At 37.4% G+C, this 27,716-nt stretch overlaps 2 protein-coding genes across 2 annotated transcripts in view; both read left to right on the top strand.

Moving 5' to 3' along the window:
* ZFAND1 (zinc finger AN1-type containing 1) overlaps window positions 1–25,451 on the top strand; it is a 29,777-nt gene extending 4,326 nt beyond the window's left edge. The window contains exons 4-9 of the mRNA XM_059043599.2: window positions 2,316–2,440; window positions 2,528–2,619; window positions 3,404–3,525; window positions 20,684–20,839; window positions 20,930–22,356; window positions 22,585–25,451. Of these exons, the coding sequence (XP_058899582.1) occupies window positions 2,316–2,440; window positions 2,528–2,619; window positions 3,404–3,525; window positions 20,684–20,839; window positions 20,930–21,100 (666 nt within the window). The 3' untranslated portion in view covers window positions 21,101–22,356; window positions 22,585–25,451. The remainder of the gene's footprint in view (window positions 1–2,315; window positions 2,441–2,527; window positions 2,620–3,403; window positions 3,526–20,683; window positions 20,840–20,929; window positions 22,357–22,584) is intronic.
* Window positions 24,944–26,552, top strand: SLC10A5 (solute carrier family 10 member 5). Its single transcript, XM_059043596.2, has one exon. The coding sequence runs from the start codon at window positions 24,944–24,946 to the stop codon at window positions 26,258–26,260; it is 1,317 nt and encodes a 438-aa protein (XP_058899579.1). The 3' UTR covers window positions 26,261–26,552.
* The last annotated feature ends 1,164 nt before the right edge of the window (window positions 26,553–27,716 follow it).

Below are 27,716 nucleotides of genomic sequence, written 5' to 3'. Positions count from 1 at the left end.
TTGCTTCACTGTTTCATTCATTTTCACTAGTGCCTGGTGTTAGGACTCTGTGGTAATACATTGTTCTGACTCCATCAGCCTTAGGTCACCAGGAGCAAACCTGTAGTCTAGCAAAATCTCCCTACCCTAATTTGGACCAAATCAAGAGATAAAAAGGGCTGTTAAATAGAAGCCAAAATATCATCTTTATTACTGATAAAGAATAAGTTGAATGATATAGCTTAGTGTAGAGCCAAAAGGGTCTGCAAAGGAAATCCAGAATTAGGTGGATTTGCCCACCAGTCACAGCAATGCTACACCAGGTTAGGTTTCCAAGGAAAAAAAGAGAAACCTAAGCCTAATATAATTTTCTCAAATTTGTAATCAGAGAAGTTATTCCACCTCCCTTGGATCAGAGATCAGCAGAAAGTTAAACTGAATTTATTCCATTTGGAAAGAAGCGTTTACCTCACAATTTGCAGCTGATATTTATTCCTGCCCACCATTTACCAAACACTTTACCGAGTCTCTTGATTATAGAAAATTAAGGTTAAATGAGCTTCAGTCAAAATCTGGCCCTTTGAAGTTTTGGTGATTTATTTGAGAAAATAAAAATTAAGTAACATATTGGTATTATTCAGGATTACTTAGAAGGAAATACTCATATAGAGTCATATAGTAAACATATTGATGTTTGTTATACAGCTTGTAAATCTTCCCTGGGTTTTCCTTTTTCATATATGATTTGATTTCTATGAATGTCTCTTAGAATGTCTCTCAATTAGATCTTATTAATTTAAAGGTGAAATAAAAATCTTCTACCTTTAGGCCATTGGAATAAATTTGAAAAAATAGTTAAGGAGTTAATTCCAACAAGATGTAACTATCATTTATATAGAGGAATGCCCTTTGGTTATAGATTTCAAGCAATTACAGTTGACCCTTGAACAACAGAGGTTTGAACTGTTTGGGTCCCCTTATACGTCGATTTTTTTCATTAGATATGTACTGTACAATGCATTGGATCTGCAGGTGCAGAACTGCAGATACGGAGAGCTGACTGTAAAGTTATACTTGGATTTTCAACTGTGTGGAGGGTTTGTACCTCAGCCCCTGAATTGTGCAAGGGTCAACTGAGTTCATTCAGTTCTAAAAACCTATTAATACTCAAAATAGCCTGAGTGATCTGGATTTTTTTTTTTAATCTCATAAAAGCTCTTTTTCCTCTGATGTAATATTTGCTAGTAATACAGTATTAAATACAAAATAAAGTATGTCATTGTGTGGGACTTCCCTGGTGGCACAGTGGTTAAGAATCCACCTGCCGATACAGGGGACATGGATTCGAGCCCTGGTCCAGGAAGATTCCCACATGCTATGGAGCAACTAAGCCCGTGCACCACAACTACTGAGCCTGCGCTCTAGAGCCCACGAGCCACAACTATTGAGCCTGCGAGCCACAACTACTGAAGCCCACGCGCCTAGACCCCATGCTCCGCAACAAGAGAAGCCACTGCAATGAGAAACCTGTGCACCGCAACAAAGAGTAGCCCCTGCTTGCCGCAGCTGGAGGAAGCCCGTGTGCAGCAATGAAGACCCAATGCAGACAAAAATAAATAAATTAATTAATTTTTTATAAAAAGAATAGTATATCATTGTGAAAACTGTCTTTAACCCTCTGTATCATGGAAAAACATATAATTTTAAGTGTTCTTTTACATGTATTTAAGCCTCTAAAACCAGTATAGAAAGTAGATATGCCTTGCCATTTGAGGAGTGATGAGCTGATTACCTAAGCATATTATTATGGAGGCATCTTTGTGTAGTATGTTACAAAGTAGAAGACTAAAATTATGGAGAGTAACTGAGTAGTCATTTTAACTTGACTTAGAAGATAAATACACCACAGTAGGAAAACTTTGAAAATGTAATGTAGAGCAGTCAGCACAGTAATCATTTCTCACACGAACAATCTTTTTTTTTTTTTTTTTTTTTTTTTGCATTACACGGGCCTCTCACTGCTGTGGCCTCTCCCGTTGTGGAGCACAGGATCCGGACGCGCAGGCCCAGCGGCCATGGCTCACGGGCCCAGCCGCTCCGCGGCATGTGGGATCTTCCCGGACCGGGGTTTGTGCCCCCCTGCATCGGCAGGCGGACTCTCAACCACTGCACCACCAGGGAAGCCCCTCTCACATGAACAATTTTTATAATCTATTTGAGAGTGTGTGAGTTTCTCCTATAAGTTTAAGCAAAAATGATATGGATATCCAGAATAGATTTGTTGATTTGCTTTAAATGTGAAATATAATGCCATGTCCCCCATTTTACATTTTCAGGTGACTGTAATTGAGAGACTGAAGTCAGATACACATACATCTTACCCATGCTCATTCAAGGACTGTGCTGAAAGAGAGCTTGTGCCAGTTATGTGTCCTTATTGTGAGAAGAATTTTTGCCTGAGGTGATCACTGAGACCATTCAAACTCTGTATATCTGTTTAAGTCACATGCAAATACATGAACTAGTGTCACTCTTCTGTTATTCATAGACATCGTCATCAGTCAGATCATGAATGTGAAGAACTGGAAATCCCTAAGTCTCGTATGGCTGCCACTCAGAAACTTGTTAAAGACATTATTGGCAAGTATCTAGAAAGCTTGTTTTGTTGTTTCCCTACTGCTCTATACTCTATATGAGTTCCAGAGCCCTGCTTCTTGTGTCAGCTTGCCAGTTATGGAACGTGTTGTTAGCAACCCTGATGGTTATAACTTGCTATAGATTTTGAGGACATTCTTGTGTCAGTATTTCTCACAAGGCTTTCCAATGAAAATTTGGAAATGCTATGGAAATACCCTACCAGATGTTCTCTTTTGTCGGACCATTTATATCAGCTGGTTAGCCATCTTGGCTAAAAATTGTATTCATGAGGCTAAAGTAGTGGTTTACATTCTTTAAAGATTAAAGTTTAAGCCCAGTCATCTGTCCTGTGAGAGCTGCTGATATTCTGACATATGAGGAAAGAATGTATCTGTGATTTAGACCAGTCTGGCTGCTACCATGTTAGTTCAGCTGAATTTTCATTTTATATTAAGGATGTTACTTTAAATTAAATTAATCAAATTAAAATCTTCTAAAACCACATCTTAAAATTTTCTGTAGAAGTGTTAGTGATTGCTCTGGATGAAATAGATTTAAACTGGAAAGAGGCACACATAACTTGAGTTTTTGACGTGGAAATCACTTAGGTCAACTCAGTGGTATTTTTCCATTGATCATATCTATAAAATGAATGTGGTCTCTATATATCTCTATTATATGTAATTCATGTACATTTCAGGGCCATAGTTAATAAATAATAATAAAAATAAAACTCTGGAAAACGTAAAAGTTCTTATTTGCTTATATGCTTACACTTATTTCTTAGATTCCAAGACAGGAGAGACAGCAAGTAAACGACGGAAAGGTGCAAAAAATAGTGAAACAGCTGCAAAGGTAGCATTGATGAAATTAAAGATGCATGCTAATGGAGATAAATCATTGCCACAGGTTGGTCTTAGAGATTTTAGGAAACAAAATGTTCTAAATACAGTTGGAGCTCCCTTTTTACTCTTCCGTCTCATTAAGTATGAGAACCTTATATGTATCATTTCTACTATTACATGGTATAAGTCTGCATAAATAATACATAGTTTTTATGAGTGTTTTTCACTTTATAGAAACAGCAGTAAACCATATGTGTTCTTCTTCAACTTTTTTCTTTTACCCGTGGTATCATTTTTTAAAACTTCATCCATGCTGATATGTTGAGTCTTGTTCATTCATTTTGATAGCTCACATTTTTCTGTAGTATGAATATCCATTTATCCATTCTTTTAGTGAACACAATTCAGATTTCTTTTCCAAGTTGTTTGCTATTATAAACTGTTCAAAAGTGAACATCCATGTGTACTTGTAGGAACATTTCTCTAGGGCAGCTTCTTTAAAACTCCATATTGCCAGTTACATTTTCTATAACAATTCAGTATACATGTACATTCATACATACCTTAACACAGTTTCAGTAAGTAACTGATGTGTATGTATATACCTTATGCGTATGTGTATATTCTGATATTTTTTATTCTACTTTAAAGATTGTTGATTTTGTAGCCCCTGAAGAGTTGAGACCATCAAATTGAAAAATGCTACTCTAGGGAACATACCTAGAAATAGTAAAGCTGGATCATGGGGTCTGCTCATCTTCAACTTTACTAGATATTTTCAGCTTTTTTTTTTTTAATAGATATTTATTGGAGTATAAGTGCTTCACAATACCAAGTTAGTTTCTGTTATACAACAAAGCAATTCAGCCATATGCATACACATGTCCCCATATCTCCTCCCTCTTGAGCCTCCTTCTGATCCTCCCTATCCCACCCCTCTAGGTCATCGCAAAGCTCTGAGCCAATCTCCCTGTGCTATGTTGCTGCTTCCCACCAGCCAGCTATTTTACATTTGGTAGTGTATATATGTCAGTGCTACTCTCACTTCACCCCAGCTTCGCCCTTCCACCCCCATGTCATCAAGTCCATACTCTATGTCTGCCTGTTTATTCCTGCCCTGCAACTAGGTTCATCAGTACCATTTTTTTTTTTAGAGCCCATATATATGTGTTAGCATACGGTATTTGTTTATCTCTTTCTGACTTACTTTGCTCTGTATGACAGACTCTGGGTTCATCCACCTCACTACACATAACTCAATTTTGTTTCTTTTTATGGCTGAGTAATATTCCATTGTATATATGTGCCACATCTTCTTCATCCATTCATCTGTCGATGGACATTTAGGTTGCTTCCCTGTCCTGGCTATTGTAAATAGTGCTGCAATGAACATGGTGGTGCATGTCTCTTTTTGAATTATGGTTTTCACAGGGTATATGCCCAGTAGTGGGATTGCTGGGTCACATGGTAGTTCTGTTTTTAGTTTTTTAAGGAACCTCCATACTGTTTTCCATAGTGTTTGTATCAACTTACATTCTCACCAACAGTGTAGGAGGGGTCCCTTTTCACCACACTCTTTCCAGCATTTATTGTTTCTAGCTTTTTTGATAATGGCCATTCTGACCATTGTGAGGTGATATCTCATTGTAGTTTTGTTTTGCATTTCTCTAATTAGTGATGTTGAGTATCTTTTTATGTGCCTCTTGGCCATCTGTATGTCTTCCTTCGTGAAATGTCTATTTAGGTCTTCTGCCCATTTTTTAACTGGATTGTTTGTTTTTTTGATATTGAGCTCCATGAGCTGTTTGTATATTTTGGAGATTAATCCTTTGTCTGTTGATTCATTTGCAAATGTGTTCTGCCATTCTGAGGGTTGTCTTTTTGTCTTGTTGGTTTCCTTTGCTGTGCAAAAGCTTTTAAGTTTAATTAAGTCCCATTTGTTTGTTTTTATTTCTTTTACTCTAGGAGGTGAGTCAAAAAAGATCTTGCTGTGGTTTATGTCAGTGTTTTTCCTGTGTTTTCCTCTAAAAGTTTTATATTGTCTGGCCTTACATTTAAGTCTTTAATCCATTTGGAGTTTATTTTTGTGTATGGTGTTAGGGAGTGTTCTAATTTCATTCTTTTACATGTAGCTGTCCAGTTTTCCCAGCACCACTTACTGAGAGGCTGTCTTTTCTCCATTGTATGTTCTTGCCTCCTCTGTCGTAAATTAGATGCCCATATGTGCATGGGTTTATCTCTGGGCATTCTATCCTGTACTATTCATGTAAATTTCTGTTTTTGTGCCAGTACCATACTGTGTTGATTACTGTAACTTTGTGGTATAGTTTGAAGTCCGGGAGCCTGGTTCCTCCAACTCCGTTTTTCTTTTTCAGGATTGCTTTCGCTCTTCGGGGTCTTTTGTGTTTCCATGCGAATTGTAAGATTTTTTCTTCTAATTCTGTGAAGAATACCATTGGTAGTTTGATAGGGGTTGCATTGAATCTGTATATTGCTTTGGATACAATAGTCATTTTCACAATAGTGATTCTTCCAATCCAAGAACATGGTATACTTCTCCATCTGTTTATGTCATCTTTGATTTCTTTCATCAGTGTTTTATAGTTTTCTGAGTAAAGGTCTTTCACCTCCTTAGGCAGGTTTATTCCTAAGTATTTTATTCTTTTTGTGCAATGATAAATAGCAGTGTTTCCTTACTTTCTCTTTCTCATTTTTCATTGTTGGTGTATAGGAATGTCAGAGATTTCGGTGCATTAATTTTGTATCCTGCAACTTTACCAAATTCATTGATTAGTTCTAGTAGTTTTCTGGTGGCATCTTTAGGATTTTCTATGTATAGTATCATGTCATCAGCAAATAGTGACAGTTTTACTTCTTCTTTTCCAATTTGTATTCCTTTTATTTCTTTTTCCTCTATGATTGCTGTGGCTAGAACTTCCAAAACTATTTTGAATAAGAGTGGCGAGAGTGGACATCCTTGTCTTGTTCCTGATGCTAGTGGGAATGCTTTCAGTTTTTCACCATTGAGTATGATGCTTGCTGTGGGTTTGTCATATATGGCCTTTATTATGTTGAGGTAGTTTCCCTCTGTGCCCATTTTCTGGAAAGTTTTTATCATAAGTGGGTGTTGAATTTTGTATAAAACTTTTTCTGCATCTATTGAGATGATCATATGGTTTTTATTCCTTAATTTGTTAATGTGGTGTATCACATTGCATGATTTGCGTATATTGAAGAATCCTTGCATCCTTGCATCAAGATCCCACTTGATCATGGTGTATGATCTTTTTAATGTGCTGTTGGATTCTGTTTGCTAGTATTTTGTTCAGAATTTTTGCATCTATGTTCATCAGTGATATTGGTCTATGATTTTCTTTTTTTGTGATATCTTTTTCTGGTTTTGGTATTAGGGTGATGGTGGCTTCGTAGAATGAATTTGGAAGTGTTTCTCTCCCTCTGCAATTTTTTGGAAGAGTTTGAGAAGGATGGATGTTATTAGCTCTTCTCTAAATGTTTGATAGAATTCGCCTGTGAAGCCATCTGGTCCCGGACTTTTCTTTGTTGGAAGATTTTTTTTTTTTTTAATTAATTTATTTTTTGGCTGCGTTGGGTCTTCATTACTGTGCGTGGGCTTTCTCTAGTTGAGGTGAGTGGGGGCTACTTTTCATTGCGGTGCGCAGGCTTCTCATTTCGGTGGCTTCTCTTGTTGCAGAGTACAGACTCTAGGCATGTGGGCTTCAGTAGTTGCAGCATGCAGCCTCAGTAGTTGTGGCTCATAGGCTCTAGAGCACAGGCTCAGTAGTTGTAGCACACAGGCTTAGTTGCTCTGCGTCATGTGGGATCTTCCTGGACCAGGGTTCGAACCCGTGTCTCCGGCATTGGCAGGTGGATTCTTAACCACTGCTCCACCAGGGAAGCCCTGTTGGAAGATTTTTAATTATGGTTTCAATTTCATTACTTGTGATAGGTCTGTTTATATTTTCTAATTCTTCCTGGTTCAGTCTTTGAAAATTGTACCTTTCTAAGAATTTGTCCATTTCTTCATGGTTGTCCATTTTATTGGCATATAGTTGTTTGTTGTAGTCTCTTATAATCCTTTGTGTTTCTCCATTGTCAGTTGTGGTTTCTCCTTTTTCATTTCTAATTTTATTGATTTGTGTCCTCTCCCTTTTCTTCTTGATGAGTCTGGCTAAGTGTTTATCAATTTTGTTTATCTTCTCAAAGAACCAGCTTTTAGTTTTATTGATCTTTGTGATTGTTTTCTTCGTTTCTATTTCATTTATTTCTGCTCTGATCTTTATGATTTCTTTCCTTCTACTGACTTTGGGTTTTCTTTGTTCTTCTTTCTCTAGTTGTTTTAAGTGTAGGGTTAGATTGTTTATTTGAGATTTTTCTTCTTTCTTGAGGTGAGATTGAATCGCTATAAACTTCCCTCTTAGAACTGCTTTTCCTGTGTCCTGTAGGTTTTGGGTCATTGTGTTTTCACTGTCATTTGTTTCTATGTATTTTTTTATTTCTTCTTCAGTGATCTCTTGGTTATTTAGTAGAACACTGTTTAACCTCCATGTATTTGTGTTTTTTACAGTCTTTCTGCTATAATTGATTTCCAGTGTCATAGCATTGTAGTCAGAAAAGATGCTTGATATGATTTCAATTTTCTTAAATTTTCCAAGGCTTGATTTGTAACCCAAGATGTGATCTATCCTGGAGAATATTCCATGTGCACTTGATAAGAAAGTGTATTCTGCCACTTTTGAGTGGAATGTTTTGTAAATATCAATTAGATCCATCTGGTCTGTTGTGTCATTTAAAGCTTGTGTTTCCTTATTTATTTTCTGTTTGAGTGATCTGTCCATTAGTGTAAGTGGGGTGTTGAAGTCCCATACTATCGTTGTGTTACTGTCAATTTCTCCTTTCATGCTTGTTAGCATTTGCCTTTGTATTGAGGTGCTTCTGTGTTGGGTGCATAAACATTTATAATTGTTATATCTTCATCTTGGATTGATCCTTTGGTCATTAGGTGGTGTGCCTCCGTATCTCTTGTAACAGTCTTTATTTTAAGGTCTATTTTATCTGATATGAGTATTGCTACTCCAGCTTTCTTTTGAATTCCATTTGCATGGAATATATTTTTCCATCCCTTCACTTTCAGTCTGTATGTGTCCCTAGGTCTGAAGTGGGTCTCTTGTAGACAGCATGTGTATGGGTCTTATTTTTGCATCCATTCAGCCAGTCTGTGTCTTTTGGTTGGGGCATTTAATCCATTTACATTTAAGGTTCTTATCAATATGTATGTACCTATTACCATTTTCTTAATTGTTTTAGGTTCGTTTTTGTGGGTCCTTTTCTTCTCTTGTGTTTCCCACTTAGAGAAGTTTCTTTAGCATTTGTTGTAAAGCTGGTTTGGTGGTGCTAAATTCTCTTAACTTTTGTTTGTCTGAAGTTTTTGACTTCTCCATCGAATCTGAATGAGATCCTTGCTGGGTAGAGTAATCTTTGTTGTAGGTTTTTCTCTTTCATCATTTTAATTATATCCTGCCACTCCCTTCTGGCCTGCAGAATTTCCACTGAAAACTCAGCTGATAACCTTATGGGGATTCCTTTGTATGTTATTTTTTGTTTTGCCCTTGCTACTTTTAATATTTTTTCTTTGAATTTAATTTTTGTTAGTTTGATTAATTTGTCTCTTGGTGTGTTTTTCCTAGGGTTTATCCTATATGGGACTCTGTGCTTCCTGGACTTGGGTGACTATTTCATTTCCCATGTTAGGGAAGTTTTCCACTATAATCTCCTCAAATACTTTCTCAGACCCTTTCTTTTGCTCTTCGTCTTCTGGGGCCCCTATAATTTGAATATTAGTGCATTTAGTATTGTCCCAGAGGTCTCTGAGATTGTCTTCAATTATTTTCATTCTTTTTTCTTTATTCTGCTCCTTGGCAGTTATTGTCACCATTTTGTCTTCCAACTCACTTATTTTTTCTTCTGCCTCTGTTATTCTGTTATTGATTCCTTCTAGTGTATTTTTCTTTCCAGTTATTGTGTTATTCATCTCTGTTTGTTTGTTCTTTAGTTCTTCTAGATCTTTGTTAAACAGTTCTTGTATTTTCTCAATCTGTGCTTCCATTCTATATCCGAGATTCTGGATCGTCTTTACTATCATTACTCTGAATTCTTTTTCAGGTAGATTGCCTGGTTTTTCTTCATTTATTTGGTCTTGTAGGTTTTTACCTTGCTCTTTCATCTGTGACGTATTTTTTTGCCATCTCATGTTTTTCTTTTAATGAGTGGGATTGTTTTCCAGTTTTACTGGTTGTTTGGCCTGAGGCTTCCAAGACTGGAGTTTGTAGGCTATTGGGTAGATTTGGGTCTTGGTGCTGAGATGAGGAACGCTGTGAGCCCTTACTCCGATGAATATTCCCTGAAGTCTCAGGTTCTCTGTTAGTCCAGTGGTCCAGACTCAGAGCTCCCACTGCAGGAGCTTCCGCCCAACCCCGTGCTCACAAATCAAGATCCTACAAGCCACATGTGGTGGCAAAAAACAAAAAAGAGAACAATAACAAATAATAGGAAACTAACAGATGTGTTAGAAAGAATGCAAAAATAAAAATATAGATGAATCAACAACTGGAAGGTATATCAGTACCACAGTAGTAAAAAAGAGGAGGGAAAAGAAACAAAAAAGGAGGGGGGAAGGCCTTGGCTGTGGAGAGTGGGGCCTAAGCAAGGATGAGGTTTGGGTGGTGGGTGGGGCCAATGCTCAGATCCCACAGGGCTGGAAAAGGCCCTAGGGGCTGTGGGGGGTGGGGCTTAGGCTCAAGGAACAGAAGGAGCCCAGGCGTGCCCCCCACTCCTGGTCTCAGAGAAGAGGAGACCTCACCTGGGAGCTCAGCAGGCTTCCTGGGCTCGAGTGGGCAGAACAGACGCCCTCCTTTCCTCTCCTGCTGTTCCGGTGTGGGGTCTGGGAGGGCTCCTACTGCCTGCCTCTCCTGATCTCCCTGCCTCCCTCCTATGCCCCCAAGGAGCCACGCAGCCTGTAGTGGGCTTGGAGAGCAGGGGATTGGCCTGGGAGCTCAGCAGGTGAGTGGGCGGGCCAGTCACCCTCTGTTCCTCTCCTGCTCCTCCTGGAGGGCCCATTCCACCTGCCTCTCCTAATCTCCCTGGCCTCCCTCCTATACCATCAAGGACCCACGTGGCCTGGAGTGGGGTTTGGAGGGTGGGGGACCAGCCTGGGAGTTCAGAGGCTCCCTGTGCCCAAGTGGGCAGGACAGTTGCCCTCTGCTCATCTCCCTCTCCTCCTGGATGGCTCCTCCTGCCTGCCACTCCTGATCTCCCCAGCCTCCCTCCTATGCCCCCAGGACCCTCATGGTCTGGATGGGGCTTTGTGTGTGTGTGGTGGCGTGGGGGGACCAGCTTGGAAGTGTAGCAGGCTCCCCGGCCCCGTGGGCCAGGCGATCGTCCTCTGCTCCCCTCCCACTCTTCCCGGAGAGTCTCTCCCACCTGCCTCTCCTGATTTTCCCGGCCTCAGGGGTGCTGGTCTTGTCTGGCCTCCACTTCTCCTCCCGCCTCAGTCCTCCTACATCCTACCGGTTCACTCTGGGGTTCCTCCCATCTCCTTGGGGGTTAAAGTCCCCCACCAGTGGCTGACAGGTGCCCTAGTTGTGGGGAGATGCTAACTCCACATCTTCCCACACTGCCATCTTGCCTTCTCCCCTCCTTGTCAACTTTTTATTTTAAGTAGTTGTACAGATTTATCTCCTTCTTGTAGTGTCTGAGAGTTTCAGTGTTTCTTGCCACCATAGGGTATTATTCATTGTTACCAATCTGATAGATGTGAAATGATACTTCAGTGAGGTTTAAAGTTGAATTTCCCTGTGACTAGTGAGGTTCAGCTACTTTGCATATGTTTATTGGATATTGGGCTTTCTTTTGTGAATTATTTGTTCATATCCTTTGCCCATTTTTCTGTTGGGTTGTGGAACTTTTAGATTAAGTAGTTGTACAAATCTTCTCAGTCTGTAGCTTGTCTTCACTTTGCTTTTGATCTCTTTAGTAATTCAGACTTTCTACATTTTAATACACTCAAATTTATTAATGATTTCATTAAAATTATACTTTTAAAAATAAGTTATTTTCTTATATTTTCCTTTAGAAGTTTTATTTTATATTTTTGTTTAGCTCTTTATTCCATCTGGAATTTAATTGTAAGTAAGTAGAGGTAGAGATTTCTTCCTTCCCCTCCCACCCAATGGGTTACCTGTCGTTGTAACTTAAGATATTGAAGCGTTCATCCTTGTAATGACATTTCTCTCATACACCAGATTCTTTTGTATATGTGGGACTAGTCTGGGGATCTCAATTCAGTTCCTTTGGTCTGTTTGTCTCTCTCTGCATTAATTCAAACTGTCTTAATTATAATAGCTTTATAATAAGTAGGACAGTCCTCTCCACCTCATTCTTTGCTTTCAACTGTGTCTATTCTTGGCCATTTATTCTTTTGTAAAAATTTCAGGATCACTTTGTCCTGTTCTGTTAAATGTTGATTTTGATAGAAATTGTGCTGAATTTAAAATTAGAGACAGTTGACATCTTTAAAATTTTACTCTTCCCATTCATCTCCATGGTCTATCCAACTTTATTTAGGTCTTTTATGTTTTTAAGCAACATCCTATAATGCTTACCATATATATTTTATGTGTCTTTTCTTAGGTTTATTCTTAGGCTCTTCATAATTTTTGCTGCCATTGTAAATGGTAATTTTTTTATTTATTATTATTATTTTTTTTTTGTGGAACGCGGGCCTCTCTCACTGTTGTGGCCTCTTCCGTTGCGCAGCACAGGCTCCGGACATGCAGGCTCAGCGGCCATGGCTCACGGGCCCAGCCGCTCCGTGGCATGTGGGATCTTCCCAAACCGGGGCACAAACCCATGTCCCCTGCATCAGCAGGTGGACTCTCAACCACTGCGACATCAGGGAAGCCCCATTGGTAATTGTTTTTAATTAACATTTTTCTAATTGTTTATTTCTAGTTGTTGTATAATGTCCTTCCATCCAGCAAATAAACTCTAATAGTTCCCATAGTTTATAGTTTTCCTGGCTTGTTTTCTGTGCAGTCACATCTTCTGCAAATGACAGTTTTGTGAGTTGTTTTTTTTGTTTCTGTTTTTGTTTTTTTTTCAGATTTGCTTTTCTCTTGCTCTTCCACCTTCTCATTATTATTGTTAGTGCATTGGCTGAAATTGCCACAACAATGTTGAATAATATGAGTGATAGCAGGCATTTTCATCATATTTCTGACTTTTAATGTAAATTATTCTAAATTTTCATCATTAAATATTATATTTGCTGTAGATTTTCGATAGTAGCCTTCCTTAGGTTAACAATATTTTTCTATTCCTAGTTTTCTAGGAATTTATATCAAGAATAGGTATTAAATTTTGCTATAATTTTTTTCCCTCCATCTAGTAAGATGATTATGTCGAGTATTTTTTCCTTATCAATGTGGTAAATTACACTGATCAATTTTTTTTGTTGTGAATCACCCACATATTCTGGGATAAACCGGTTGACTCTGGTATATAATTCCTTTAAAATGTGCTGCTAAACTGATTTACTAATATATTATTTAGTGTTTTGTCTTCATGTTAGTAGCCAAAAAATAAAATTAGTTGAGTAGCTTTCCCTCTTCTATTCTTTGAAATAGTTGGGTATTATTTGTTCTTGAAGGTTTAGTAATGGTTGTTATAACTTTCAGATTTGTTGCCTTTTTTTGAGGGGAGAATTTTGAATACTCTTTTACTGTATTAAATAGTTCTTGGCTTATTTGGATAATCTATATCTTCTGAAATATATTTTGGTAAATAACATCTTTCTTAAAAATTTCTATTTGATGTAGATCTTTCAGTTTATTGTTATAAAGTTGTTCAACTTATTTTCTTATGTTCCCAAATCTCTATTGTGTCTTTCATTAGTCATTCTTAATAGTTTTCATTTGTACTTTTCTTTGATTTCCCCTTGAACAGTCTTGCTAGAAGTTTGTGTTTACTTTTTAAATTTATATTTTAGTTTTTTCAAAGAATCATGTTTTGGTTTTATTGACCTCTCTATTGTTTCTTTGCTTTCTGCTTCACTAATTTTGCACTTATATTATTATTTCTTTTTTTCTGCTTTGTTTAGATTCTCTCTGATGTTCTTTTTCTAACTTCTCACACTGAATAATGAACTTGCTTATTTCAACCTACTTGTTAGGTGTATTTTTTTGTTGTTTTTTTGGTAACCTTATTTTGATATAGTTTCAAACCGAAAAGTTGCAAGAATAATACAAAGAATATTTTCACATTTGTTACCCAAATGTACCAATTATTTACATTTTGTCCTGTTTGTTATTTCATTTGCATTCTCTCTCTGTCCATATGTATATGTGTGTGCATGCTTACTAATTTTTGGTTGGCTTGATCTATCAGTTTCTGAAACAGATGGTATCAAAATCTCACTGTAGCTGTGGTTTTGTCAGGTTTTTTATTCCTGTAACTCTAATAGTTTTGCTGAGTTGTATATTATCAGATACATTGAATTTCTTCATCATTATGTCTTCTTTATGAATTTTGCCTTAAATCAAGTTTTGAATTATAATATTGTTTCATTACCTTTCCTTTGATGAATAGTTAACTATTATGTCTTTATCCCTCTATATTCAACTTTTCTTGTTGTTTTATTTTTAGGGTGTTTCTTATAAGCAGCATGTAGCTGGACTTTGTTTTTTTAATCCAATTTGATAGTATCTTTCTTTTATAGGTGAGTTGAACCCATTTATATTTATTATGATCACATGTATTTGAATGTATTTCTTCCATCTTATGTTTTTTGCTCATCATCCTTTTCCTTTTATTATTTATTTCTCTCCAGTCATTTTTTGTATCGACTGAATTTTCTGTATTCCCTTTCATTCTGCTGGTTTAGAAACCATTGATTATAGTCTTCTTTGATTATCCTTAGTATTTCTTTTTGAAAACTTTTTTATTTGTTTTCAAAATTATAAAGATACATACTTTCAACAAGGGTAACTTTAAAAAAACTGTATAAAGGAAAAAAACTAAACACACCCTCCTGTGCTCATGTCCATCTCAACTAAGGATGGTTTTGCCCCCTTGGGGACATCTGACAATGTCTGGAGACGTATTTGGTTGTCACAACTGGACATGGGGGTGCTGCTGGTATCTAGTGGGTAGAGGCCAGGGATGCTGCTAAATGTCCCACAGTGTACAGGACAGCACCCACAGGAAAGAATTTTCTGGTCTAAAATGTCAATAGTGACATAGTTGAGAAGACCTGCTCTAAAGTATCCAATAATATTATTCACGTTACTTTGCAATTATTTTATTACTTAAAACATAATAGCAAAAACTTCTATAGCACTAACTTTGTTCCAGGCCCTCTTCTATCACATTTAATCCTCACAACAGGCTTGTGAAATATGTACTATTATCTCTGCCTAATAGACAAGAAAACTGAGGCACAAAAAGGTTAAGTAACTTGGTAGTAACACAGCTAGTAAGGGGAGAGCTGCGAATTGAAACCAGGGAGACTGCCTCAGAAACCATGTTCTCAACACATCTAACACTTGATCATAGAGCATGCAGGTCTATAGATAGTACTTCTTTCCCTGTATCATTAATATTTGTGTGTGTTTATACATATATATACTGATATATTATTTATCTATATAGTACCCATGTATATGTATGCATATACATGTGTATAATTTTACGTAAATGAAAATGGCTATTGGTATATGCATACAAAGACATAGTTTTAGGGTCATTATTTCATAAAAATGGCATGATATTCATTTAGTTAGCACTTTTTTTTGAATACATGCTATATATCAGGTCCTGGGGGTACAACAGTTGGTAAAACAAACCTGGGATACAACAGTAGGTAAAACAAAGTCCCTGCCCATATGAAGTTTATATTCCAGTAGGACGAGACAGCTATTAAATATATACTATAATTTCAGATGGTGATTAAGCCTATGGATAAAAAATAAAGCCCGCCTCAGGTAGCTAATATATCCTTTTATCTCTATATATTCTTCTCATGAATGCCTAACAGAAATTCCCCCAAGGGACCTGGTATGGTTCTAAATCATTTTCTTTAAAAGCTTGGATAATTTTCCAAGTGGTGTGGATCTACTGCGACTTATATCACCATTTTCCTATTGGTGAACATTCACTTTGTTTCCAGTTTTGGCAACTGTGCTAAGAAGTTTCCTATTTCTGGTTTCCTATTTCTGTGAGATAAATTCCCTGGAGTGTGTTTTCTGGGTCAAAGGGTATGTATATTTTAAATCTTAATAGATGTTGCCAAGCTGCTTTACAAAGAAGTTGAAACAATTTACATTTCTAGCATCAGTAATTACAATGGTCAACTTTTATTGACTGATTGCACTATGCCAAGCATTGTTTTGTGGCTCTAGATTTTTATCTCCCTTAGTACTCATGGCTATCATATGATATATTATTATCCTCATTTCACAGATTAGTAATCTGAAATGAAGTGCTATTAAGATCACTCACGTGGTCAGAGCCGCCTGCCATTCTACCCTGTTTATTACTATACTGCCTCTTGTGGCCATACATGAGAGTACCTTTCCCCTCCAATGTTTTCCAGTAGTTGTTTGTCTTTTAAAATGTATTCCAGTCTAATGGCTGTAAAAAGATAATTCCTAATTGCTTTACTTTGCATTTCCTTGACCACTGTTCAGTTTGAGCATCTTGTGTTATGTTCATTGGCCATGTATGATTGCTCTTCCTTGAATTGCCCATGCATATCCTTTGATCATTTTTCTTTTAGGTTGTTATTTTTATTTTTATTTCATTTTTATTTTGCTTGGTCAACTATGGAAATTCTTGGAGTAGAATGGATATTAATCCTTTATCTATAATCAGTCTGCTTTGGAATCTTTTTTCAAAATCTGTCAAACATCTTGATTTTACTTAGGTATCTCATTGACATCAGTGTTCTAAATTTTTCTAAGGTCTGTCTTTCATTTCTGTTTTCTTAGGGTTTTCATTATTTTTCATCTGTCTTTAATAGATCTGGAATTTGATGTTAGCATATGAGATAAGGACTCAATTTTATTTTCTTCCAGTTGATTAGCTAGTTTCTGCCAACCAATTAAAGAATTCATCTTTGTCCTATTGAATTGAAATGCCAAATATCACCTTCATGATAAGTTTAAAATTTATTTTTACTAGATCAGTTTTTGGATTTCCTATTCTATTCCATTCATCTATTTTTTATTCATATGTTAATACCAAGTTGATTTGATATAATAACTTTATAGACTGTTCTAATATATGATAATGTAAGTCCCATCCATATTTTTCCATAGTTTTTCTTAGCAGTTTTTTTTTTTGCTTTATTCATCCCTATGAACCTTGTGATTATTATATACAATTTTTTTTAATCTCTCAGGATTTTCATGGTTGTCATAATGAGACAAGGTTGTGACAGACTCCAGCAGATACTGTTAAAGAATGTAGCCTCTTTAAAGGTCAAAATGGAGAAACTGAAAGAAATCATTATAAAAAGCAAGAGAGAACACAGCATGGTTTTAGGCAGAAATGTGGCTTCTCTTCTTTGAAAGTTTCCCACAAGGATGTTGGCTGTGAATAATAGTGCCTACAGGAAGTGAGAAATCTGCCATTTATGAGAAGCCTGATTTGCCATTCTCAGGAGGATTTTATACCCAGTTGGCCTCTTCCTTTTGATTCTAGGGATTCTGGCTCCTTCCCTACCCACCAGGTGCAAGTAACTGAGGCAAAACCTCTTTGATACATTATCAAGTGATTTCTGTGAAGTTGGGTGAAGTAAAATTCAACTTCCCAGCAGCATCTATTAACAAGTCCTGACTGAGGATCATTCCTGAAGGATTCTCTGAATTTGCATTATATGATATATTAATGTTGAGAGAAATAACATTTTTATGACATCATTTTCCTATCTAAGAACTTTACGTCTTTTAGGTCGTGTTTTATTGCCTTCTGTAACATTTTATATTTTTCTTCATTTAAGTCTTATTACTCCTTGCTTATTTTCATCTCTAATTATCTTATGGGTTTTTTTTCTTTTGTGAATAGAATATTTCCCTTTACCTCTATTCCTAGTACTTACTGTTAATATAGAAGAAAAAGGTCTTGAATTCTGTATATTCATCTTATTCAATCACATCGCCAAATTCTTCTATTTATTTTAGAAGGGTTTTTTTTGCCTTTGATTTCCTAGGTATACAATCATATCCCATTGACAGTAGCTTTAGTTTTTATTTTTTAATAATTATACTAGTTATTTCATTTTCTTATATTACATTATCTATAATCTTCAATATAATGTTTTATAATAATAGTGATAATAGGCATGTGCTTACATTTAAAAATTTTAATGTGTATAATTAAATACCAATTCTCCTCTCAAAATCTAAAGTTACTTTGTATTATATCCTCTTGAATAAGAAAAAGAGTTTGACATGCTTTATGCAGTTGAATATCTTCCATCCCATCATCTTTGTTCACACAAGATTATTTTTAAGTCACTTGCTATTTAAATTTACCAATATATTTTTGAGTTTCTTTTTTCCTTAAGACTCACTTTTATTTTGGCTAAAGTCCATTCTTTAGCAGTTCATTCATTAAGAGTCTTTGTTGGTAAACTCTTTCAGTCTTTTGTTTGTCTGAAACTGCCCTTATTTTCCCTCACTTGAGCTGGATTATCTGTTAGATTCTCTCAACTCTCAATGAATATACTATTCATTGGCTTCTTTTGTCTATTGTTCAGGAAACTTGGGCTGTAGATCTTATTCTTGTTTATTTATGGGTAATTTTTCTTTCTTTTTTTTGTGTGTGTAGCTTTTAAGATTTTATCAATATTTTCCAGTTTCAGTGCAATGTTGCTAGGTGTGGATTTGTTTTAATTACACAGCTTGACCCTTGAGATTGATTTTAAAATCTGATTTATCTCTTACTCTTGGAAAATTATTATTATTTTCTTTCTGAATATTACTTCCTTTTCTTCTCTTCTGGAACTCTTACTAGACATATTTTAGAGATTTATAATTTCTATCTTTATGTCTATTTGTGTTCCTTCTAGATGACTGCTTCAATTCATCTTCCAATCAATTAAAACTTTTTATTGATGATTATAGAAATTTATTGTGCTTGAATTTCTTATTTCAGAAACTGTATTATTAGGTTTTTATATTTCTAATTGGATCTTCATAGCTTTTCCTGTTTCATTTCTGCCTGTTTCGGTTTTACAACTTTCTGTTCCATTTTTATGAATATTATTCTTTATCTACTTGTACATCCTAAGTAACTTTTATAAATGTCTTTTTCAAGCTTATTTCGTTTCACCTGCCCATAATAAGTTAACCTTTGATTTGTTTTGAAATTTTGGTGTACAGCTTCTGCATGTTCGTGTTGAGTAGGAGTTTCTTTCTGTGTCTCTCTTACTGTTTTCACTCACCTCTCCCTGCTAGGAGTCTCACATTTTCTTCCACAGGCCCACCTACCCATGACCTCTATTCCAAACCCAAGTTTGAGATTGGCAGTTTGTGCTTCTGCTCTACAAAGATTTTCAGATTATTACAGCTCCATTTACTGAGCTGGAAGGCTTTGGCTTTGTTCACTGTCAAGAGGTTTTATCTGTGCTTTTCTGCCTCCCTATATATCGGTTTTTGTAAGCAATAGCCTACATCAACATTCAGCGATAACTTCTTAAGCCTCCTTTCCTGGAGTGCACGTCCCACACAAGCCCCTGCTTTCAATCAGTGAGCCGGACGTAGGTGCTCCATCACCATGTGACACTGTTATTTCCCGTTAACCCAAAAGCTGAGCTCTTGCTACCTCTTCCTCTTCTGGAGCCCTGAAAGTCTGTGGCTCAGCCTGCCTACTGTCACTTTGCCTTTCTGTTTTATTTTTGGATCCTCAGACTTATTTTTTTACTTTTAGGTGAGGGTATATCTTTTTAAATTTCTCTTTCCACATTAATGCTCTTGTTGCTGTGTTTTTGGAGCAAGGGGCTATGAGGTTATAGAGTTGGCCCAAAGCTTGAATTTCCAATGATTTCTTATTTTTCTTTTAATACTTGTTCTCTGTAATAGTGCACTCCACTGGTCTCTAACAAATCTAAATTCCTTAGTGCTGAGATAGAAATGTGTTGAATCTATTATTTCTTAGAATAATTGTGATCTTTCCCTACAACCTAGGGATCCTCCAGTTATGCTGAAATATTTACTGTAGTAGGAATTGGTCTGTAAAGCCAGCGCTTCTTTAAAGCGATTTTAGGAAGAAGGGAAAATCAGAAGCCAATACCTTTGCTCCTCTTCTTGTTTCCTACATTTGTTAATTTTGCAAGAAAGTACAATATAAAGGAAGCATATAGTGTATTCTGGAGGAACCATCTCCAGATTTCTGAATCTTTCTCTTTTGTTGATATGGTGCTTGTCTAACTGTTGTTGTTGTTGTTTTTTTTTTTTTTACGTTTCTTTGTTTTCAAAAGCCCTGCTGTCTCTAAATATGCAGTGAGGTCTTTCAGGTGAAAAGAAATGTTATATGTCTCAGGAATCTTTTAATTGTAAGTGACAGAAACTTGACAGAAACCAACTAGCTTACTTGAAACAATTTTTCTTTTTCTCACATAATGGGGAGTGCTGCATTGATCTGGTCTCAAGGTATTGACTGAATTCCAGGACTTAAATGCTGTTGAAAGAGGCCATCTGTTTCCTTGACTTCTCTCTCTGTGAGTTAGACTCACTGTTTTTCATTTGAGGAAACTTTTCCACATTGGTTCAGGAATGGCTGAGAGGCATGGAGGATAGCTGCAGGCAACCTCAGGTTTAATTCAGCAAGACTTAAAAAAAACTCTGGACAAATATTGCTCCTCCCTGCCCCCAGGTTTTGAATGTAAAATCCCAGGAAAGGACCTTGATTGGCCTAATGTAGGTCACATGCCTATTTTTACATAGATCATCCTGACTAGGGTCTTAGATCCTCTGCCCATGCATTTAGGTGGATGATGGGGTTCTATGATTATATTCCCACTAGAAGTTGTATCATTAGAGGGTAATCCTTCTCTGACCAGGAGGAGAGAGAAAGAAATGTCACCAGACAAAAACAGATGTCCATTTCATGTATATAATCTATATTTTAACTTTTTATTTTTACAGATGGAAAGAATTTACTTTCAGGTTTTCTTACCTAAGGGGAGCAAAGAGAAGAGTAAGCCAATGTTCTTTTGCCAGCAGTGGAGCATTGGAAGGGTCATAGACTTTGCAGCTTCTTTAGCCAGTCTTAAAAATGACAATAACAAATTAACACCTAAGGTAACAACAGGTTATAACTTTTTCCCTAAAAGTTTTAGAATACTCTATAAGGCATGTTAATTACATTATGATGTATTTCTCTCTTAACAGAAATTGAGGTTATGTCACAGTACCTCAGGAGAAGCCTTACCCTTGGATCATATTTTGGAAACGTGGATTGCTAAGGAGGATTGTCCTTTATACAATGGTGGAAGTATTATCTTGGAATATCTTAATGATGAAGAACAGTTTTTAAAAAATGTTGATTCTTACTTGGAATAGTCATTCAGGGAGTCAAGTAGAAATCACAAGGAAAATTCAATGTTAATCAAATTCTTTTACTACAAATACTATGTATTTTTTATTTTTAAAACTTGCTTTTTATTGCAATTATGTCATAATTTACATTATCAGTCTTCTATTAAATTGGATTTGAATTTTTGTGTTTTCAAGCTTAGCTATGAACTGACATTTAGCAAGTTCTCTTATCTAATTAACTTTTATTAGGTTATGCTGTAACAACAACAAAGATATATTTCTCATTTGGTGAATGTCAGCTTTGATTGGCTGTGACTCTGCTCTGTGGTATCTCTACTCCAGAATCTAATAGGAAGGGATGACCCCTTTTGGGAACATTGCCATTTTTATGGCAGAAGAAAGAGATGGCTCTTAGAGGATAACATGTATCACTTTTGCTTTAAGCAAGACACATGACCAAGCCTACCATCATGGAGCCTTATTATCTATCTACATCATGGTATGTAAATTGATGTGTATACATGAATCATAGAAACTTAGAGGTCATCTCACTCACTCTTCAAAGTTTGTGGATGAGGAGTCTCAGGCCTAGAAAGGGAAAATGATTTTCTTGTTGTCACCTAAGTGCTTTGGGGCATACCTCTGATAAAAAAAACTCCCTCCAGTAGGATTCACCATTTTGTCTGTATCATATAGTACAGATAAGAAGAAAGATGGGATAGCTAAACTACATTACAAGTCCTTTATATATATATACCAAAGCAAAACACATGCCAAAAGTAACTACATTTTACCAACACATTAAAATTAATGCTCCTGACTGATGTATTCTATCTATACTCAGCAAAGTACTACTATAGAGAAGAAATAGAAGTTATTTCTGTTTGTTATTTGTCCCTTTCCTACTTTGCGATAGACAGGGATAGTGGCTTTAGGTTTAATTAAAGGAATAAACTCACAGTTTTTATTTCATCTCTAACTCTTTCTTCATATTATTTTCATGCCGTGAATGGAGATAACTTCTGACTTCTATCAGCTGCTTATACATTCATTTATTAACCTAGTTATTCAAGTACCTACTAAATGTAAGGATTTGATTCTAACCGCCTTGGTGGATACAATGAAGAGATGTATACGTACTTAAAACTATAATATAAAGCAGTGTGGCAAGTGCCAATGAATATACAGTAAGTATAGCTATGTTCTAATAGGTCTTTTATCAGAAACCATAAGACCAGAAGTAGAAATAATCTTTAAATATATTCCCACATACCAGAAAGGTTTTTTTGTTTTGTTTTGTTTTTTCTTGCGGTACGCGGGCCTCTCACTGTTGTGGCCTCTCCCGTTGCGGAGCACAGGCTCCAGACGCACAGGCTCAGCGGCCATGGCTCACGGGTCCAGCCGCTCCGCGGCATGTGGGATCTTCCCGGACCGGGGCACGAACCCACCTCCCCTGCATCGGCAGGCGGATTCTCAACCACTGCGCCACCAGGGAAGCCCCCAGAAAGTTTTAATGCAAATACCTTAGCATCTGCATAATTACTTGCACACGGTAGATGACCGACACACGTCTCATGAATTGAACTGAAGCTAAATATACCGGAAAAAATACCAATGCGGGTTGAAAAGAAGGGAAGTAAGGCGGGCGGAGATTGAGCTACACTTAAGGATACTAAAGAAGAGGTCCTGTCAATGATTAGAAAAGAGACAAAGCAGCATGGAGGGAAGGACTTAATGTCATCTGGTCCCAGATAGTGGAGCAAACTAGTCTGTAAGAGACACAGGTGCCAGCATTCTTGGAGGCTCTGTGGACGGGGGCTCCGGCCTGAGAAGTCTCCTGAAGAGAGCAAGAGAGGAAGTCCCCCCAGTGTCTCGTTTCCAAATTACTCTGAAATCAGGCATATTTCTCAGGCTTTCTTTTAGGGCTTTCAGTTGAGTCTGCTTAATATAATTCTAGGGTCGGCTGTCCGCACCGCTTCTTAGAATCTTTCTACCTGCTCACAGGCAACTAGAATTATAAGCAGAAAACCCACAAGTAGAAAAATGTTTTAAATTCAGATAAATATCTAACTACATATAGTATGATACAAATGAGCTTAAGCTTCATATAATCAGCCAGTAAACACACATGAATAATAAATTACTAGATTTTTCCCAGATTGTCAGATTTTATTCCAGGCAGTTTTCAGATAAGAAGCCTTGGAGAACCTGAAGAAGGGGAAAGGCTATAGATGGAAGGATCCGAGGAAAGCAAAATTTACATTCCTCACCTCTTTGACCTGGGCGACAAAAATTGTGAATTAAGATATTTGGTCACATAACTGTAAAGATAGCTTTGGTTTCATAAAGTTCTTGTCTTATGTTTGTTTTGTTTTTGTCTTTTTAAACCAGGGAAGTTCCCTGGGAACTTAACTGAAATATCACAGAAACATTAGTTCCGGTCCCTCTTTTCAACATCGGTATAGTGTATTTTGTTTTTCTCAGTGTGGTACATGGAAATAAAATTTATGGACTATAAAGTCTATTGTATTTGAAAGATTAACCTACATGAGTCAAATATTTAAAAACTTGTAAAAATATCCAATAGAAATTACTTTGACAATTTTTGAGGAGCAAACATTTTATGATCTAAAATACTTAATGTGTAACTGTCATTGTTGCATTTGACACAGATTGTGTCATGATTACAGGAAGGATCTGCTGAAATGATTATATGATCAGAGACTACTAGATCTGTAGGCTCAGTAGTAGATAACTGTAGTGAGGTTTTTTTTCTTGTTGTTCTTTGTCTTTTTTTTCTGCTTAGCATCAGAAGCCCCTCCTCGTGTTTGGGAAACAGAAAGCGTTTGTGAATCTGTGGGTTGAAGTTCAAAAAACCTGACTCTTTTCCTTATTCCTGGCAGCCAAGACAGGCATATGACCTAAGTTGGGTCAATTGAATATCCTTGCCCTAGCTGTGAGTAAGGAGTAGTGTTACTAGGAAGGAATAAAAGATTAGAATTAGTCAGTGGGCTTCGATTGCCCCATTGTGTCAGGGTCCAAGTGTCCAGCATCAGTGGTCCCTTAACCAGGCTGTACCTTTGGCCATGGATCTGGCTATGTGCTCTCCCTAGGTTGCCAAGCTATCTGGTAACCATCCAGGAATTTTTTTTTTCTATCTAAGGACACCACAAACAGTTCCAGTTTTTGCCTAACTGATACCATCACTGTTTATAGAGTCGTGGGAAAGCCCTAACTAGCGTAAGGATGCTGCAAGGCCAATTTATGGGCTCTGCAGTTTCCTAAGTAATGATAAAGAGCCACCAAGACTCAGTTCCAGGAGGGAAGAGTCACCTAGCTTGATTACTGCGGTATACTTAGCTCCTAGCTCAGGGCCCTAGAACACATTCAGTAAATTTTTATTTGATTTTGACCTGAATGAATAAGATAGTAACACCCACCTCTAGGCCTCCTCAACATCTATTTAAAATTTTTGGATCCTGTCTGCTTTTAGTGTAGATTTTCCTTAGGAAGGAACAGAACTCAAAAAAAGATGACACGAAGGTTTTAAAGTCAAGTAAGTAGGAGGCTGTTTTTCCAGTGGCAGAAATGAGGAAGTCAGGAGTAAAGATTAGGTTTCTGCTGTGATAAATTGAACCTGTTAAATGCTATGACTTTTACATGTCGTAACTGTCGGTTAAACCGGTTATGTCACTCATTAGATAGCTCTGTATTTGTTTGAAAAGTACAAGAGTCCCTCCTACTGGACTTTGATCTAGCAGAAACAACTGTTACCTAACAACCTCAGACCATCGCTGGAACTGTATGAAGAACGTTCTTTAGTTTATTTAAATGGTTTTGCACATGTAATTTATTTAAGCCTTCAAAATGATTAGAAAACTTTTTATGGTCCTGCTTTTGTCGTCTGTGACTCTTGGGGAAGCAAGGAAATCGTTTCTCAGTTTTCTGAACATAGAAAAGACTGAAATACTATTTTTCACAAAGACTGAAGAAACTGTCGTTGTAAGGTCAAGTTACAGAGATAAACAGCCAAACTCCAGCTACCTCTTTGTGCAACTAGAAGATCCTAAAATGCTCCAAGTGGTGAATGTGACTAAGACCTTATCAGATGTTACCAACTTTACCATAAACCTGGTGACAGATGAAGATGGGGAGACAAATCTGACCATTCAATTGTGGGCTTCTGAAGGTAGGCAAGAAAGACTCATTGAAGAAATAAAGAATGTCAAGGTCAGAGTGCTCAAACAAAGACAAGACAGTCTTTTCCAGACATCAAACCTTATTGATAGAAATATCCTTATGCTTTTTCTACCAATGATACTGTTAAATAAATGTGCGTTTGGTTGTAAGATTGAATTACAGGTGTTTCAAACAATATGGAAGAGACCTTTGCCAATAATTCTTGGGGCAGTTATACAGTTTTTTCTTATGCCATTTTGTGGATTCCTTTTGACGCAGATTTTGGCATTGCCTGAGGCACAGGCCTTTGGATTTGTAATGACCTGTACCTGCCCAGGAGGGGGTGGGGGCTATCTGTTTGCTCTGCTTCTAGAAGGAGATGTCACTTTGGCCATTTTGATGACTTGCACATCAACGTTATTGGCCCTGATAATGATGCCTGCCAATTCGTACATATATAGTAGGATGTTAGGGTTATCAAGTACTTTGCATATTCCTGTTTCTAAAATTATGTCAACACTCCTTTTCATACTTATACCTGTATCAGTGGGAATAATCATCAAGCGTAGACTACCTGAAAAAGCAAACTTCCTGGAGAGGATCATTAGACCTCTGAGTTTTATTTTAATGTTTGTAGGGATTTATTTGACCTTCAGAATGGGATTAACGTTTCTAAAACCAGTGAACCTAGAGGTGCTTCTATTGGGTGTCTTAGTTCCTGCTTTGGGTTTGTCGTTTGGGTACTTTTTTGCTAAAATTTCTATGCTGCCTCTTCCTGTTTGTAAAACGGTCGCTATCGAAGGTGGGGTACTGAATAGTTTCTTAGCCCTTGCTATTATTCAGCTTTCCTTTTCACAGTCCAATGCAGACTTGGCTTCTGTGGCTCCTTTCACAGTGGCCATGTGTTCTGGATGTGAAATTTTACTGATCCTTCTGTTCTACAAGGCTAAGAAAAGATGTATCCTCATCATAGAAGAGAAGAGAAAGAAAAATCCCCCGGTCTAACAGTTAAAGCTTTACTGAATTTTCCTACTCTGAATGAGGTACTGTGGGAGATTCAAAGAATATCTGAAATGATGCCTGCTCTCAATTCACTTATGATCTGATTGAAAACTTGACATTAGGGGAGAAATATACATACAGATAATCATATGTGCTAAACACCCAATGAATAGTACAGACAGTTAAATGTACAGGAATTCAGAGGAAGGAGACTACTTTTCAACTGTGTTGGCTTGGAAATGTTCTATAGAGTTGGATTTGAATATAATACTTTATTATGGTCTCTTGAACAGGAAAGAGCAATTAAAAAAAAAATAGTCCTGTAGTGATTGTGTATTTATGGAAGGGCTGCCCTTCCATAATAGGCATTTGGTACATGCTCACACAGTGAATGAATATGTAAATTCCTATTTGGACTCAATGTCTTAAACTAAATATAGCATTTCTGCTCTCATAATTGTACTCCTGTCTGTCATCTCCCACTAAAGACTTTACCATTTACCCTGAAGCACAGGGTCACCTCTTCCCCCTCTTCTCCTTGCTTCCCTTTTCTTTCTGTCATTATAGTCAAACTATTTCCTACAGGCAATTTCCTGTGATATCTTTTTATCAGTCTCCTCTCTCTTCCCAGTACTACCGCTTTTGTTCTGCCCTAGATTGCTGCTTCCCTAAACCTTTCTTACCGGGCTTTTGGCCTCTTTGTCCACTCTCCAAGCACTGGCAGATTAATCTTCCTAAAATCTAACTTTGATCATGTGCTTTCCCTGCTACAAAACTTTCTGCCTCTTGAATAAACTCTGTATTCCTTAGTGAGGCATTTTCTACACTCTGCTCACTGACTTCACCCTAGCTTTCCAGTTTTATCTCCCCTCCCACTTTTTTTTTTTTTTTTTTTTTTTTTCCGGTACGCGGGCCTCTCTCTGCTGTGGCCTCTCCCCTCGCGGAGCACAGGCTCCGGACGCGCAGGCTCAGCGGCCATGGCTCACGGGCCCAGCCGCTCCGCGGCATGTGGGATCTTCCCGGACCGGGGCACGAACCCGCGTCCCCTGCATCGGCAGGCGGACTCTCAACCACTGCGCCACCAGGGAAGCCCCCCTCCCACTTCTTTAAACGCAGTCTTTGCTCCAATTAACAGGTAACTTGATAACTCATGACTCTGCCTTTGTTCACACTGTCGCTGCAACCTGAGGGGACCACGTCATCTCTGTCTAGAGTTTGACCACTCTCACAGACCTCGCTCAAATACCACCCTTGCCATGAAGCTTTGACTAATCCCCCTTAGCTACTGGGAACTGAAATTTCCTGTCAATTCTCATTATAATTTTTTTTTTTTTTTTGCGGTACGCGGGCCCAGCGGCCATGGCTCATGGGCCCAGCCGCTCCGCAGCATGTGGGATCCTCCCGGACCGGGGCACAAACCCGCATCCCGTGCATCGGCAGGCAGGCAGACTCTCAACCA

This window comes from Kogia breviceps, chromosome 17 (assembly GCF_026419965.1).
Source record: "Kogia breviceps isolate mKogBre1 chromosome 17, mKogBre1 haplotype 1, whole genome shotgun sequence".
In the NCBI taxonomy this organism is placed as follows: Eukaryota; Metazoa; Chordata; class Mammalia; order Artiodactyla; family Physeteridae; genus Kogia; species Kogia breviceps.
Note: the sequence above shows the minus strand (reverse complement) of the source record. Positions and strands in the feature narration are given on the sequence as shown.

What these genes read in the sequence shown, in the direction of transcription:
- SLC10A5 (XM_059043596.2), top strand. Translation starts at nt 24,944, where the DNA reads ATGATTAGAAAACTTTTTATGGTCCTGCTTTTGTCGTCTGTGACTCTT.